This window comes from Cavia porcellus, unplaced genomic scaffold, assembly GCF_034190915.1.
Source record: "Cavia porcellus strain 051 isolate PalLab524CR breed Dunkin Hartley unplaced genomic scaffold, mCavPor4.1 scaffold_25, whole genome shotgun sequence".
NCBI lineage: Eukaryota > Metazoa > Chordata > Mammalia > Rodentia > Caviidae > Cavia > Cavia porcellus.
Window position 1 is genome coordinate 25590863 of NW_026947508.1, and position 16876 is coordinate 25607738.

Sequence of the window (16876 nt, forward strand, 5' to 3'; positions counted from 1 at the left end):
TTCTCCGAGCCCCAGTTTCAGGCAAAATATCTGGGACTTCCTGGAGGGCCCGATTACTTCTGGCTTCTACTCAGAGCCTGTGTTTTTCCTGATGGGCAAATGGGTCTGCAGGGCAGGCATGGATGAAGGAATTTATAATACACATATGGTGAGGTGGCCAGACTTTGCCCTGTCATCTGGAGGTCATAAAATATCACTTTTACAGTTATTGACTCTAATAGAAAGGCAACAAAAATAATGTCGGAACAATTTATTGTGAGATTACTCAAAAAAGGGCACAGTGGCATATGCCTGTGAACCTAGCACCTTGGGAGGTTGAGGCAGGAGGTCTGCAAGTTCAAATCCTGCCTGGGCAACTTAGTGAGACTGTATCTCAAAGTAAAAAGTAAAAAAGGACCTGAGGATGTAGCATAGTGGCAGAATGCCTCTGAGTTTGGTTCCCAGTACCAATGAAATAATAAAATTACTCAAGATAAATATATACGTTCTCCCTGCTTATGGGCAAGAGAGGTAAAAAGAGTCCACGTCAGGGATGCTTTCTGTGTTTCTCCCTCTGGTTCATGCTCCCTCCAGCAGCTGGACTGGTTCTCCATTGCTGACACCAGGATGAGTTGATGATAGTGTCTGGAAGACACATCCCTCTGTATCACGGGCTCCTGGCAGTGTCTGGAAGGCACATCCCTCTGTATCACGGGCTCCTGGCTTAAAAGAGATGAAGCTAAACTATTCAGTCAGGCCACATCAACCAAATTCAGTAAGGTCAGACGTCAAAGATCCATAGATTGCCTGCCCCGGGTCCTGTTGCTGCTGCAGTTTGACCGCCTGTGAAGGTGAGAGACAGGCATGTGGGTCCTTCCAGCCAACATTTCCTCGGCCTACAGCCTGCTGCGCAGCTTCCAGAAGGGCCTCCTTGGAACTGGTCACAGCGTCTTCCCCTCCTGTAAACCCGACTCCATGCGTCCTGGTTGACTGGGCCGGCCCCGCGATGGCGTTAGTTGCGCACCTCTGCGTACTCCTTGGGCGCCCAGAACAGGCGCGGATGGCGGATCTCCGCCCGCCTGCCAATATCCCGGCTCCAGCAAAACTCGGGCGACAGCACCTTGGCGGGCTTGTGCAGCCAGAAGAACTTGTTGAGGTGGCTCTCGTCGTGCCAGCGCGCCTCGAGGCCGCGCGCGCGGTCCAGCTGCAGGCCTCGCGCGCAGTGCGCCGTCAGCCTGCGCAGCGCCGCCACGCTGCCCCCGAACACGGCCGCGTGGTAGTAGAAGTCGCCCTCGCCGAACGCTATCGCGGCGGCCGAGCGCTCATCGCGCTCAAAGGGCAGCAGCCACCGCGGCCTGCGGTAGTGCCAGGCGTGCAGCTGTGCCACAGAGTCGGCCAGCACCTCCGGCCCGAAGGGGCCACTGAAATGCTGGTCCACGTCCATGCAGAGCACGTACTGCGCCTCGCGGCCCAGCCGCCCGCCCAGCGCCTCATGCAGCGTGCGCATGCGCGCCATCGACACATCCTGCCAGCGCCGCTCACGCATCACCGGCTCCACGCGCAGCTGGCGGCCCGGGCCCAGTGCCACGCGGGGCACCGCAGCGGGCTGCTCGGTGAACACGTAGTAGACAACGCGCTGGCCCACCATGAAGTACTGCTCGGCCGACTCCAGGAAGTGTGACAGGTACTTCTCCAGGTACCTGCCGGGTGGGCGCCCCCAAAGTTATCATGGTTGGCCACCCTTCCCCCCCCCCCTTGCCAAACCCCGCCTGCATCCGAGTCCTGCCCACACTAATCTGTGAAAGTCCAGAAACCCCAGGCAGGGCTGGGGATTTTAGCTCAGTGGCATAAGTACCTGCTTGGCAAATTGCTAGGTCGTGAGTTCAATCCCCAGTACCAAAAAAAAAAAAAACAAAACAAAAAAAAAAAAAAACAACCAGAAAACACAAACCCCAGGCAGACCTAGAACCTTTCAACCGTAGTGTGCTTACATGTTTGCCACGCTTGCCCTGAAGGGAGGAGGCGCAGTGTGCTAGGCCCTGGACATGGGCTCTCCTCTAAATGCCCCGGGCCAAGCAGTACCGAGACAGTGACTGCTGGGCCTTAAGGCGGGGCAGTGTCCGCCTCTGCCCTGCTTTGAACCTCCATGTAAGAGATTCAGGATGTGAGGAAAGCCAGGCTAGCTCCATGGAGAGGCTGGATAGAGGGAGAAGTGCCCTGCTGTTCCTCAGCATTTATTCTACCACTTGAGACTTAGACCTTTGGGAGCCAGGGAGGAGGTCTTTCTGATAAGTCTCGTCTGAATTCCTGACATTCAAAATGGTAAACTATAAAAATAATCAGTCATTTTGTGTCTGTAATGCCAGCACTCAAGAAACTGAGGCAGAAGGATCACTGGGAGTTCAAGCCCAGCCTGGGCTACAAAGTGAGCCTGAATTGTATAGTGAAACCTTATCTCAAAAACGACAAAAACAAACAAGAAAAACAAAAACTAAAAGCAAACAAAAAGAATTATCAGTCATTTTTAAATGACTGAGTTTGTAATAATTCTTGTAGGTAACCAGAGTGCTTAGAATCCTGGAAATTGTATTACTACTAGGCCTTGGGATACTAGGATGTCAAAATGTCTAATATTGTGAACATTTTTCCTGTGGTTCTAAGCCATCATGCATTATTTCATTTAAGGAGCTCTAGTTAGTTGTGCAAGCATATATACTTGCTAAATGGTAGGTATAGGATTGAACCCGGCTTGTCTTTGGAGTCTGGGTCTTACTGTGTGTCTGGTGGAACTGTGGGAAATGAGAGATCTTGGAGACCTCGGCATCGCAGGAGCTTGGAACTCAGGACTTCAGATCCTGGAATTGCAGTTCCTTGAGCCTGAAGCCTCTAGGGCTGGTTCAGGAACACTCCTTGGTGTCATTAGTGGAAGTGGGAGTACTGGGGTCCTGGGAGGGGCCAAGTGGCATAGCAGCTGTGCCCACCTATCCCTGGGCCAGCCCTTGGTCTTGTTTGTCCCCTTGCTTCTCAGTTACCCTCCTAGCTTCTTTCCCCTTCTAGAGTGTGAGGGACAGAGTTGAGGAGTTGTCTGAAGTAGCTGGTGACAAAATTCCTTTTCTAGCCTTTCAGAAGTCTTTTCTTCTGGGTAAAGAGGAAACCTTCATTACCTTCCACAGTGGGCTGTCCCAGCATTAGTAAAACGTCCTTTATTGCCCAGGACTGTACCCTCTGGGCCTTAGAGTCATAGGTCTGATCGCCACTCCTAGCCGAGCGACTGCATTGCCTCTGAAAGGTGACCACTTATCCTGGATCCTCCTCCTGTCCATGGTGGGGAAGTCAGTGCCCCTGCCACTTTTCTCGGCCCAACCTTCTTCACACCTAGAGCCCCATGCATTGCCTGGGCCTTTCAGCTTCTTACTGACCTACTCTCTTGCAGTGACTCTGTCCTCCACTCTCCTCGGTCACTTGCTTCTGTGGCCACTCACAGTGTCCCACCTTCCAGACTGCCTCACTCATACCGCTGTGTGAGCCCCTCATCCCTTCAGCACCCTTACTCTGCTCCCACACATCAGTCCTGCCTCACCAGGTCCTCCAATTCTGCCACTTGCCAGAACCCGCCTTCTTGGTTTTGTTTTGTTTTTTGTTTTTTTACCGGTACCAGGGATCGAACTCACAACCACAAGCTTGCAAGGCATACGCTTATGCTGCTGAGCTAAATCTCCAGCCCCCAGGACCTACCTTCTTTACCCAGCTCAGATTCACACCCTTGCAAACACTTTTTGCTCTGTAGTCCTTCTCCCCCCACCAGAATTCCCAGGCAGAACCTCGCCACACCCCCTCTGTGCCTGTGACTGGGTTGCTGACCTCCAGTGGGCACCGTACTGTCTTTGTTTAGCCATTTGCTCTCTCCTCTTTCTTCCTCCTCTCACCTGAGAAGCTCCATCTTTTCCTCACCACAAATCTAGTGGACCAGCCCTAGCCTCTGGGCAGATTCCTACTAGGATACAGTCCTGAGCTCCTGGATGCCTGTGCTAGGTGGGCTCTGTGGCACTGGTGTCAAGGGAGGAGGGGAAGGGAGAGGATGCTCTTGTGTTTGTTCACCTTGGGTGTCTGGGACAAGGGTTGCAGTCTCTAGCTGCACTTTGGGGTCCTGTGGAACAGGGGAACAGGCAGTCAGACATCCCTGCACACATGCATACTCTTCCCACTCCCTACGTGGAGAGTGGCGCTGCCTGCCCCAGGCCTTACCTGCCTACTGCAAAGACAGTCAGCCCAATCGTGAGGTTCTGCCGTCTAGCCTCTCGCTGGGCTACATCTGGGTTGAAGGTGCCATCCCAAATAATGGGGGCCTTCCAGGAGGTACAGGTCAGGACATTAGGCCGGTTCCTGGGCAGCGTAAGAATGCAGAGAGAGCTCTAATCATCCACCTATTCAGTGCATGCTCATTGCCAGCTCCCTAGTGCTGGACCTCGGGTACCCACAGATTCATCAAACTTCAGTCCCTGTGGTTAAAAGCCCCTAGCTCGGCACAAAGTTAGAGTTAGAGGATTAGGAGACATGTGTCCCAGTGAGGATCCTGGGGTTGATAGGTGCAGAAGCTGGCTCTGAGGGATGGGAGATGGGAGGGTAGGGACATGGGGCAGCCTCTTGAAGACTTGTGGGAGGAATGGTAGTGCCTTACCAGAGTCGAAGGACACCTGTGAAGTTGTCTCTCAGCAGGACCATTGTGGCTGAAGGGCACACACCCATGGGGATTAAGAGATCCAGATTCCTGTGGAGTGGGGCCAGCAGTAAGGGGCACACCCAGAAGAGGCAGCCCATAAAGACACTAGCCACTTACTCCACCCCTTGAGGAGGCACTTGGGAAGCTCAGTCTCAGCTGTGACCATGGTGGGGCAAGGAGGCTGTACCTGACAGGGAACCAGTACAGGAGCAGGACTAAGAGGCCAAGTGAAAGTACAGTCGTCCGCCAGAATGTTCTCCTCGCCCTGGGGAGAAAAGGCATTGGTAACTCATTTATTTATACATACATACACAATGGAGAAATCATTTGCATACTACTAGTGCCTGATGTTATTTGTTGTTTTTAAGAATGCATCCCGTTCATATGGTACAGAGATTCAAAGGGGGGAAAGATTATATACAGCAAAAAGTCTTTGCTGTTCCTCCACATGGAGGCAGCCAATGTTAGGTTTCTTATGTGTCTTCCAGAGACACATATAAATGTGGTAACAAGTACACCCTTCGTCTTTCTTTGGCTCTTCCACAGATGGCAGCATAATGGATACACCATTCTGCACCTTGCATGTTTTGCAGTGATATCTTTAAGATATCCCCACCTCAGTACTTACTCTCCTTGCCCATTTGCCCAGCTGCCTAGTATGCTACAGATTGGAGGTGGCATGATTTCCCTACCAGGGCTCAGCTGATGAACCCTGAGCTTGTCTTTAGACAGCACTGCTTCAAGGTATGACCCTGGAGTTTAGGACTCTGGGAAGCCAAGTCAGCATCTCTCCTCCCTGTAAGCGGAGGCAGGGTGGCAGCCTGCAGCCCTCCCAGGGGGAGAACTAGCAGTGTCTTCTGAGATCCACGCCATGTTGGAACTTAGGACTCTGGGAATCCAAGCCAGCACCTCCCCTCCCTGGTAAGCGGCAGTAGTTTAGCCCACTGCAGCCCTTCCAGGGGGAGAACTAGCAGTGTCTCCTGAGATCCACGCCATGTTGGAACTTAGGACTCTGGGAAGCCAAGCCAGCACCTCCCCTCCCTGGTAAGCGGCGGTAGTGTGGCCCACTGCAACCCTTCCAGGGGGAGAACTAGTAGTGTCTCCTGAGATCCACGCCAAGTTGGAACTTAGGACTCTGGGAATCCAAGCCAGCATCTCCCCTCCCTGGTAAGCGGCAGTAGTTTAGCCCACTGCAGCCCTTCCAAGGGGAGAACTAGCAGTGTCTCCTGAGATCCACACCATGTTGGAGCTTTGGACTCTGGGAAGCCAAGTCAGCATCTCCCCTCCCTGTAAGCGGAGGCAGGGTGGCAGCCTGCAGCCCTTCCAGAGGGAGAACAAGCAGTGTCTCCTGAGATCCATGCCATGCTGGAGCTTAGAACTCCTGGAAGCCAAGCCAGCACCTCCCCTCCCTGTAAGTGGAGGCAGGGTGGCAGCCTGCAGCCCTTCCAGAGGGAGAACAAGCAGTGTCTCCTGAGATCCATGCCATGCTGGAGCTTAGAACTCCTGGAAGCCAAGCCAGCACCTCCCCTCCCTGTAAGTGGAGGCAGGGTGGCAGCCTGCAGCCCTTGCAGGGGGAGAACTAGCAGTGTCTCCTGAGATCCACGCCATGTTGGAACTTAGGACTCTGGGAAGCCAAGCCAATACCTCCGGGAAAAAAAAAATCCATGTAAATTATATGTAAGTTGCAGTACACCAAAATGTAATCCACTATTCTGTGCAATTTACATGAACTTATAAAATCATTTTCAGATTCTATAAAATAAAAAAAAACTAATATGATTAATAGTATCAAGTTTGGGATTATAGGCAACTACACTGAAGCAGACAAGACCCTACGATATACATTCTGGTTTGATAACTGCCAGTTTTTGAAGTTCTATACTATATACAAAGTTGTGTTTTTATTAATACTGTTATATACTGATATATTCAGTTATACTATGTCTGATGATATAGCCAGTTCTATTGAATATAACAAGAGACAACACAGGAACTATGGTAGAAGTCCTTGCACAATGGTCTTATATGTCTTTTTTGTTTCATGTGTTTATAGGAATATGTTTTGTTCTGTCTTGCTTTGTTTCGTTTCTACCTCTAATATAGAAAGAACAGAAATACATGTTAAGACTCATGCATGTGTAGAATCTATAAACAGTTTATGAGAGCTGATCTTACGACACATGATGAAATGAACAGATACTTTGAGGAAAAAGAGTCACTAAAGAACCCAGTGCTGATTCTGGTGTGTCATAATGTGAAATCCAGCAATAGTATTATTCTCTGTTCAGAGTGATATTAGCCTGCTTGGGTTTTTTCTGTCTCAACACAATTGAAGATATGGATAACTGCATGTATGTTTAAGTGTATAGGATTGATAATCATATTTCTAAGTTTTTATTGGACAGTTGAACAGAACTGTTTGTAGTCTCACTGTTTGAATTCTCACTTTACATGTTCCATTTTTGTATCTTGAATAACTATTTGTAAAATGACAATATGTAAACATCAACCAGTGATTTCTTACTGTTTATTTTTTCTCTGAATGCATGTATTATTTCTACCTATTTTCTGTTTTGTTTAGTCTTTCTTTAAATAAAATTAAAAAAAAAAAGGTATGACCCTGGGTGGGTTTGGAGGACAGTAGCATTAGTGGGTTGGGGTACTTAGCTAGGGTGGGGGTAAGGGTGACCCTGGTCAGACCAGAAGAGGCTGCAGGGGAGTTTGGGGCTTGGGTTTGGTAGGTGAGAGTGAAGCTACCAAGAAGTAAGTTGCTGGATTGGGTATGATCAGAAACTGTGTGTCCATGTTGGCTGACGTCCAGACTAGACTGGAGTTCCTCCCACAGGGCTCAGTGGCCCCATTCCTGGCTTTGAAGGCACGTTACAGGATTTATCTATAGTAGGTTGTTTTTCAAGAATGTCCTTACATGTTGAGAGAAGCCAAAGACCACAGACACTGAGCCCAGATCCACACATCTGAATGCCAGCTCTGCCACTCCTAAGCTGTCTGACCTCAGGCAACGCCTGCATATTTGTATGTATCAGCCTCCTTATTTGTAAGATGGGTGATAAGAGTACTGTCTGCAGAAGGCTGTAAGCTGTGCGTTAACATAGTGGCTGGAGCCAGGCTTGGTACACTGTAATAACTGGCAGAAGTTAGTTGATGGTGAAGATGGTGATTCTTTTTCCTAACAGACCCTCATCATTCCCTGGCAACCTCCTAACTTGATTCTACAAACTCTGGCTCCCTCTGGTCTCTTTCAAGAAGGCTGCTGGCATCAGACCCTCTGCCTCCTGTCTTTCTTGTTTTTCCACTTCTTGGTTCCTCAGGAGATGTTCCTAGGAGCAGCCATGAGAACCATCTTGCAGTTGTGTTTGCATCTACCTGGACACCATCTCAGACCAGCCCCTCTTTCTGTCCCCTTGGCCATGCTGAGATCGGTGTGCACTAAGACCATTTGTCTGCACTCACTGTCTGCTGTCAGTCCCCATGTTGGGTCGAGTTGGCTTCCTTGGTCTCTGCCCACTTCGTGTTCCTCCCCAAAGCCTCCGTAGGGACCTTCCCTGGCACATCTGTCACCAGGACCATTGCCACAGAGCCCTCCCTATGTCCAGTCATTCCCTAAGCACCCCGAGTCAGCTCATCAACTGTGCACCCCCGTAGCAGTGTTTGTGTCACATCAACAGGTAAATACTCAAAGGAAAAATACATTTAGTAAGCAAATATATGGAAAAACATTCATCTTTCCTAGTAACCAGAGACACACAAATTAGAACAAGGTGGTAGATTTTGCCTAGAAAATCAGCACTTAAAAAAATAATGCAAATAACCAAGCTGCTAGCATACAAGGAGATAGGCTCACTGGTGAGAGTGAGAATTATGAAGGTAACTTTGGAAAGCTGAAATTGAAAGCTTTTAATATTCATCTTTGATTCAGCCCCTCCAGTCCCTGGGCATCTGTTCATATGTAATGACCTTCGGTATGGAAGGTTTATGCATCAGGATATCTGTCTGTTTCCGGTCAGCTGTGCATTCAGACACAAGGACAACATAAGTTAAGGGTTTAGAGGGGAGTGAGACAGACTGTCTTCAGGGTGTGGAACTGGAAGATGTGAGTACAGTGAGAGAAGGAGCGTCAGGAAGGATCCATGACAGACCAGAGACGACGAGTGTTGTGAGCAGGGCACACACTGGTGTTAGGAGGTAAGCTGTAGGCTGGCACCAGAGCCTGGCATACAGGAGGAGGTCAGGAAGATTCCTGGAGGAGGTAGCCGGTGAGGTAGGACCTGAAGGATTAGAAGATACGCAGGCAAAGGAGGCAGTGAGGGGAAGAGCAGCCCATGAGGTGAGTAGGTGGCGCTGCAGGGGAGGAGACAGAGTGGGTGCGGGCTGCTTCAAGCCGAGGCTACAGGAGTCAGTCAGGGCCACCGCTCCGTGGGCCATGGGGAGCCTTGGAGGGTTTCCTCCAAGGTGGGCCCCGTACGGTTTTTATTTGGAAAAAAGGAAGTACTTGTGCTGAACTATGGTGGGCTGGGAGGGAAGGTGTGGCTGGAGATGGGAAGATAAGTTAGAGTGAGGCTGCTACTGGGGGCAGGCGGTGCAGCAGGAATGTTAGGTGTTAGGACCTAACATAGGGTGGAGGACGAGGGACAGCCATGGCTCCGCCGCTGATGGAGGCATAGAGCTGCGGGGCCGGGAAAGAAGAGGGTGTCCGCTGGTCTGGTTGGGGTAGGAGTTGGAGCCCTAAGGCAGGCAGGCAGGTAGGTTAGGAGAGAGCGCTGGGATTCACTAGGAGTGCACAGGGAGCGGAGGCCAGAGCCCCGGCCCAGAGAGCTGATGAGGGCAGGAGAGAGGCTGGGTGGTAAGTGTGAGAGAAGGGCCTGGAATGTGTGTGTGTGTGTGTGTGTAACTCTTCTGAGAAGAAGATAGTTGTGTGGAAGAAAGAGATAGGATGGTAACCAGAAGGAGAAGAGGAACTAGAAATGGGTATTTGGACTCAAGAGAGGCCAGCTTGCTGACCACTGCCTGGGACATGCACAGAGAAGTGTTGGAAGTCACAGAAGCACTGTGACCTGAGCCACTCAGGTTAACTGCACAGTCTCAGTGTCCAGCCAGAGGGACCTGCTGAATAAACTTGTCGCCAGGACTTCAGAGTCACATGCAAAAATACTGACTCAGATGTGAAAGGGGAAAGGCAGGCTCGAAAAGCAGCGTGCACCATGGTGAGAATTGCAAGAGTAAAACATGCGCCAGTCAGTGAGAGGAAAACCAAAGTGTTCTAGTAGGGAGCTTTCCCTTTTATTTTTCTTTCTAGTGTCTGTAACGGACTTATATTGCTGTTTAGTGAAGGAAGTATACAAAGAAAATACTTTACAAAAAACCGCTGTTCTGTGGTGTCCTGTTGACCAGGGTCAAGTCCTCATCTCAGCGCTGGAAGGAGCCTTCTCAATCTGCTGCAGCTGCAGGGCCTGCCCCGCCCCCACACCCCTTTCCCGCCTGTAGGCATGGACATGCCAGAGTGGACTGTCCACCATGCTCTTGTAGCACTGTTGAAAAAGGTAAGGGAATATAAACAACCTCAGTGTTCCCTTACTCAGTGTATTCCGGATGTCTGTACAGCACAGGTCAACACGGCCACTAAGGGTGATGTATGTACTTGTAGATGCGTCAGAGCACCCCGAAGAGGGTTTGAAGTGGAGAAGGAGTAACAGCCCAGTAGAGACAGAGGTCCTGCCTGTGAGGGGAAGCTCTGAACCTGTGTCCATGCTTTGATGCTCTCAAGGCATGCATATCCACGCCCTGTAAGTGTGTGCTCAAACATCAGCCACCTAGGTAATTTAAGATTTTGTATTAGCCGTATTAACATGTTCCTGCTGGCTGGAAGCACTGGGAGTACAAACAGATCTAATCACTTTTATTGGTCTTTTTACTAATAAGTTTAATCAAAGATGCCTGGAGGTAAGACATATGAATTATATCAGAGCCACTTGGCTATGAGACATATGGATTATGGCCCCATTATTAATATGTTTAAAAAGTGAAAAGGAATAGTGGGAGTAATCTTAATTATTTTTTTGGGCAGTACTGGCGATTGAACTCAGAGCCTTCACACCAAGCTATATCCCCCCGCCCCTTTTAGATTTTGGTTTTGGGACAGGGTTTTACTAAATTGCACCAAACCACTAAATTGCACAGACTGGGCTCACGCTTGAGCTTCTCCTGCCTTAAACCTCTCAGAGTGCTGGGATTCTAAGTGTGTCTCCCTCCTACCACCGCCGTGTTAACCCCCATAGCCAACATGGCGCATCCCTGTCCACACCCGTCATCCCCGCTCTCCTATCATGTTCCTTCTGCTAACTCACTGTGTCCCTTCCCTCATGTCCGTCATGCTGCGTGCCCAGCTGTCCACATCCCGTGCCCTGGCGGAGCCTCTTGGCTTTGCCAGCCTTCCTGCTTCTGCTCTGTCCCCTACCCTCATCCATCCATACACCACACACCTCTCTTCCTCAGCTCCTTCTGATGACTTCTCACTGCTCTTACAGTGGGCGCCGTGCTTGTTACTCTGGCCCCTGCCCATCTCTCCAGTCCTGTCCTGTCCTGTCCTGTCGCTCTGGTCCTTGTCACCCAGCCCTTCAGCGCTGCCTGTTTGCTGGAGCTCAGTTCTCTGACGCTCCTCTTTCACCGTCAGCTTTTCTGCTGGCGACCCCAGTCCAGCCTCTTGCTGAACACTGGCCTCAGGCGTCATGTGTTCCCTAGAGGGCTGTGTCCACCTGGGTGTCGCACAGCTGCCTCAAACTGAGAGGCTCTCAGGCTGCAGTTGGCATTTTCCCCAAACCTGTCCCATGGCGTGGAGCGGGCAGCCTTCTCCCTCAGCCGCGGTGGCTTAGTCATCCGTTTCTGTTGCTTCTGCCTCCTTTCTAGCCCTGAGCCTCCCTGCTCTCCAGTCCCACTGTTAGTCACTCACTGTCCCTCATCTGGATTTGGGTAACAGCTTCCTAACCTGCCCCCTACTCTCAATTCCGTCTGTCTGTCTGTGTTTTTTTTTTTTTTTTTGAGACAGGGTCTTGCTATGCGTTTCAGGCTGGCCTTGAACTCACTATGTAGGCCAGGCTGGTGTCAAACTTTTGGGGATCTTTTTGCCTCAGCCTCCCATGTGCTGGAATTACAGGCAGGCACCATCATACCTGGCTTTCTTAATTAAGTTGATTGGTATAATCTAGATGCACATAGTGATCACATTCATCACAGGGAGCTTATACCTGTACATGGATTTTTTTTTTTTATGGAAAAAATGTAAAACAAAATTTCACAACAAAATAATAGAATAACAATAGTTAATACATAACATGTTATTTTCCTTACTGTTCTTTTCCCCTTTCACTCATCCTAGTTCCTTTTACCTCCTGAACAACTTCTCCCCATTTCATAGTATCTGTTGTATTTTAGACTTTACTCTTTCAGTTTCTCACTATACGTGGGATAGCAATTCCTGCTTTTTCCCTTCTCTTACCTCCCCCATCCTCCTTTCCCCCTTCTTACAAAGCTTTATTTCCTTTTTACCCTTTCCTCATTTTTTCCATCCTTCATATCTCCCTTCCCTCTCCCTAGTACCTTCCCTTTTGAACAATTTCTTCTGTTTCACAGTATGTATCTTACATTTTGGTTCTTTACATTTTCAGTTTCTCACACCAGAGACAATAGGATATTTATTTACATGTGTTTGATTTATTTTAAATGAAAATGGTCTCACGGTCCATCCATTTAGCTATAAATGTGCTTATCCTTCTTTATGACTGAGTAGTACTCCATTGTAGGAAAAAACCTGCATCTTTTTAAAATCCATCCATTGGTTCTGTCACAGTTTATGTCTGTGGCCCCCAGGCCTCATGAGTTTGCATTGTACATTTGTGATGGTTTATTGTCTAGTGCTTGGATTGATGCTGTCAGTGCTACACTCACATAGAAGTGGAGCCAGGATATAATGTAATGGCAGGAAGAAGGTGTGTCTTGCTCTTTGCTGGTTTTTGTTTGCTGTTTGCAGCCACCATGAACTGCGGTCCAGCCATGCCCACCTGCCTGCCTTGGAGCCAACTGAGTGTGGACTAAAACCTACAAAAACTGTAAGAAATAAATCTTTCCTTTCCCAACCTGGGCTCCAGGTATTTTGTCTCAGCAACAAGTAGAAAGTAGATAAGACAAGTTCCCAGTCTCAATTCTGCATCCTCTATCATGTCACTTAAGCTTTCCATGACTTTGAGTCTCCCCCACCTTTGTTTAGGTCATTTTTCCCATCCTCTGATCATTCCTTAATCTCCATTTTCCTCCTCTGTGAAGCTTTCTCTGAAGTCTTGCCACTACACTGTGTCCCCAAAATTTTTTTCTGAACCTTTGCCAAACCCCTCTCTAGCCCTTGTCAAACAATGAGTTGACTGCCGGTCTGGGCTGTGAGTTTCTGTTTAATGAGACTTTGTCCCTGTGCTGCCAGACCCCAAAACCTGCCCCGTAACTGGTGGTACTGATAATCATCTGTTTGATAAACAAAGAAGTGAATGGAATGGTCTGACTTCACTGTTTCCCAAAGTCTCAAATTCTTATTTTTGCTTAAAACTCCATTTTCTCCAAGATTTGGACCTTTAATCCGACACTGAATTGAACCAAACCCCCTGCCTGTCCCTGCTGAAACCTGACCACAGTCCCTAGGAGGAGGCTGGAATGGTCTCCACCTTGTGAGTCAGGAGACTAAGGTCACCTGCACAGGGTTTCCAGGATGGTGGAGGGTGTGTTCAGCCTTGAGTTTAGGTGTCTAACTCTAAGCAGGGTCTCTGATGTGCCATTTGGGTACTTACGGCCTGGTCCCCGCCCAATGCTGGGTTCCTGACTGCTCCCAAGTTTCTTGCAGCCCACTACAAACTCCATGGGCAGTGGCTGTGCTCTTTTGGTTTACAGAAGCTAGTCTGAGCTGGCAGCTGAAAAGACTGGCTGTGGTTCGGGATAGAAAAAAGCTAGCTGCTTCTTTCTGCACTTATTGGCTGTGTTTTTTCAGTCAGTAACCCTCTACCCCACTAGGGCAGGCAGGTGACATTTATCTTGGGCACTGGGCCTTCGCCAGGGCAGCCAGGCAGAACGGACATTAGACCTTTGCCAGGGCAGATAGGCAGAGCTGCCTCTGAGTGGCCGAGGTGAGCTCAGTCAGGTGAGGAAGGGAGCTGGGTCCCAGGCCAGAGTAGGTCCCATGCCAGCTCCTTCCACACATCCCACATCCCACCCAGAATTCTCATCCATGGAGGTGCCTGGCTGACCCACTCCCCAACATCCTTGGTCCAATACTTTTAAAAGGGATTAAGTTCTACTTGTTGCCTTGACAAAATACCTGCCAGGGATTTAGTTCAGTGTGTTAGTGCCTACCCGGCAAGCGTTGGGTCATGAATTCAATCCCTGGTACAAAAAAAAAAAAAAAAAAAAAAAAAAAAAACCTGTCTGCCAGTTCCACCTGCAGCACGTGTTCAAGCCTTGTACTCTGCTCCCTTTCTTTGCTTTCATGAAAGGGTACAGATCATGAAAGGGCACAACTTAGTTTTCAAGAGGCAGGTTCGTAGTCCTGGATAATCAGTATCATGGGACAAAGCTCAGTATGGGAGCACGGGGTACATGCGCTGGGTCTTTGCTCTCTGCCTTACCAAGGCAGTCTATCTCTTCACTGGCTATAGAACCTACCAGGTTCCCATCCATCTCATGGGCCATCTCTCTGTCATCTTTCCCAGGACATACAGCTCTGCTGGTTTTTGGTGGTCTAGTTTTGATGCTTTCCCCTTAACTGTTGGGGCCACCAAGATAAGACCTTTCTTAGATCAGCTCTCTTTCTCCTCCTCTCCATCCTCTCCCCTGGCAGTGCCCCTACTCACCTGAGTCCCTCGAGGGCCATAGGAAGCAGCCAATGGAACAGCCTTCTACAAATTCTACTGAACAAAGAAAAATGCTTTCTCTGCTGTCAGCAAAGAAATAACTGTTTCCAGTGGTGGTGACTGGAACAAAGCAGCTCCTTCCTGCCCCTCACTTCAGGAACCACATCCACATAAACAAGCAGAAGTGGACTGCCCAGCAAGGCACCTGCAGGGGGCGGAGCCTCCTGGAGGAAGCTGACCCTCCTTGGCCAATCAGCAGGAGGAAGTGGGTCTGAGCTGGCCAGGTTTGTATTTAACTTCTCTTATCTTTCCAGTGGCCACTGAGCTCCAGTTCAGTCATTTCAGAAAGTCCTCAGGCTAGAGTGTGTGTCAGGGAAAGTCCTGTTCCACAGAGCCCCAGGGGGAGCTGAAGAGCACTGGATGGACACTGCAGCCTTGGGCAGTTCACTCCTCAGTAAAGTAGGGTACACACTGTAGGACAAGTGAGCTGGATAAGATCAGGGCTGTGGAAATTTTGTGAAGCTCACACTGGGCAAGTTTCTTAAAGGTGCAAATGGCAGCTGGGCATGGTGGTGCATTCCTGTGATCCCAGTACTAGGGAGGCTACGGCAGGAGGACTGATGTAGAGTTTGAGGTCAGCCTGAATTAATAGTGAGATCCTGTCTCAGAAAACAAAAACCACAAAAACGTGCAAGTGGTATCCCACCAGAGTCAAGAAGTTTAGTGGACCATGATCAAGACCTTGAAAGTAGGAAAAGGCAAAGAACCGATCTATACCCAGGGGTAGTGCATGCATGAAATGTTGTATGGACCAAAGGTGGGAAATACTTTGTAAAACTGAGTCATGATCAAGGGTTTGTAAACTTCCATGGAAGAGTAAACAAACAAACAAACAAAAAAAAACAAATGCGTATTTAAAGACAGGCCCTTCAAACTTGCAGTAGGTTGGGGCCTGTCACCCAAAGCAGGAAAAAAACCCCGAGTACTTACTGTGCAAGTCAGCCCCTCATATTCACTGTGTTAATAGTCATGGTTTCCTCCCTCTCTGTCACACACTTAGAAACAAAACTTGGGTGGGGCCTGGTTTCCATTTTTCCCAGTTAAGGAGGCTTCGACCTAGATGAGATCTGCCCAAAGTGCTGTGCGATCAGTGTGTTCCTACATTCCTTTTTGAAAAGGAAAGCCAAAGAGAATGATGCCCTTGCTGCCACCAGGTCAGCTCCTAGGGCTCTCTAGTCTACAGTCTCCCCAAAGCCTGCCTGGGCCCTCCCACTTTCCCAGGGTTCCCTGCTTGCCAGGGAACACCTTGCTTGCCAGGCCGTGGTCCCCTTGGGTATAGATCAGTTAGTTTCTCCTCCTCTCAGTGGTAGTTGCATTTTAACAGGTTCTTTAGAAAGGAGTTACCAAGATCTAGGTACTGGTTCTCAAAAATTATGCCTAATCTTTCTTTTGAGGTTCCGGTCCAGTACAGGTGGGGTGAGGTAGAGAAACATTTTTTTTTTTTTTTTGTCTTTTTGAGACAGGGTCTCCCTATGCAGTTCAGGTTGGCCTTGAGCTCACTTTGTAGCCCAGGCTGGTCTCACACTCGCAGCGATCTTCCTGCCTCAGCCTGCCGAGTGCTGGGATTACAGGCGTGAGCTACCACGCTTGGCTTAAGAAACCCACATTCTTGACAGTTGCCTTAAAAACCTAGGCAAGTGAGGCAGGTGCTTTCCTCTCTGTCCTGTCCTGGAGATTTGCTTCACACCAGAGGACATGCTCATCTTTGGCAGTGTCTGGCCCAAGTACACAGCCTCCCTGGTCACTGCTGACCACAACTCACAGCTCATCCAGCCCAGCCAGCTGGGGCCCACTTAGCTGCACTTCTGTGTCCGTGCTTGCCCTTGCCATACTGCTTTGGCCTGAGATGCCCTTCTTTCTCCTTTATGTAAGGCTGTCACCTCCTGTTCTAATCCTAAAAAACGCCTGGAAAATCCAGAGACGTAAACCCATCCCAGGGGCTCTTCTGGACACTGGTAGCTCCCCCCAAAGGCATCTGTTGGAGGGTGGTAGAATCTGGCCCAGGTGTTCCCTACCAGACGGGAATGGTGAGAGATGGGAATGTTGAGGAGGTGCTCTGGACCTTCTCTAAGGGGCATGGCGGGGCTGGGATACTTCCAGTGATCCTGCTGCCAACTGTGGTGGACACAATGCATTGCCAGGTAAGGTAGCCATGCCTTGTTTTTACAGGTAGAAAGTAGCCATGTGGAAAAACAGGCATATCTACAGGAGAAAG

The 16876-nt window shown here is 49.4% G+C and overlaps 1 protein-coding gene across 2 annotated transcripts; it reads right to left on the minus strand.

Annotated features, from left to right (window-relative positions):
• Positions 1 to 235: 235 nt before the first annotated feature.
• A3galt2 (alpha 1,3-galactosyltransferase 2) lies at positions 236 to 16737 on the minus strand. 2 transcript variants are annotated; one of them, XM_013154216.3, is made up of 5 exons: positions 14602 to 16737; positions 4887 to 4964; positions 4658 to 4747; positions 4225 to 4362; positions 236 to 1679 (listed from the first exon to the last, which is right to left on the minus strand). In XM_013154216.3, exons 1-5 carry the CDS (start codon positions 14619 to 14621, stop codon positions 992 to 994), a joined length of 1014 nt encoding a protein of 337 aa, XP_013009670.2. In that variant the 5' UTR covers positions 14622 to 16737; the 3' UTR covers positions 236 to 991. The 2 variants fall into 2 exon arrangements, with proteins under 2 accessions (XP_013009670.2, XP_063092091.1); XM_063236021.1 differs by lacking the exon at positions 4225 to 4362.
• Positions 16738 to 16876: the final 139 nt, after the last annotated feature.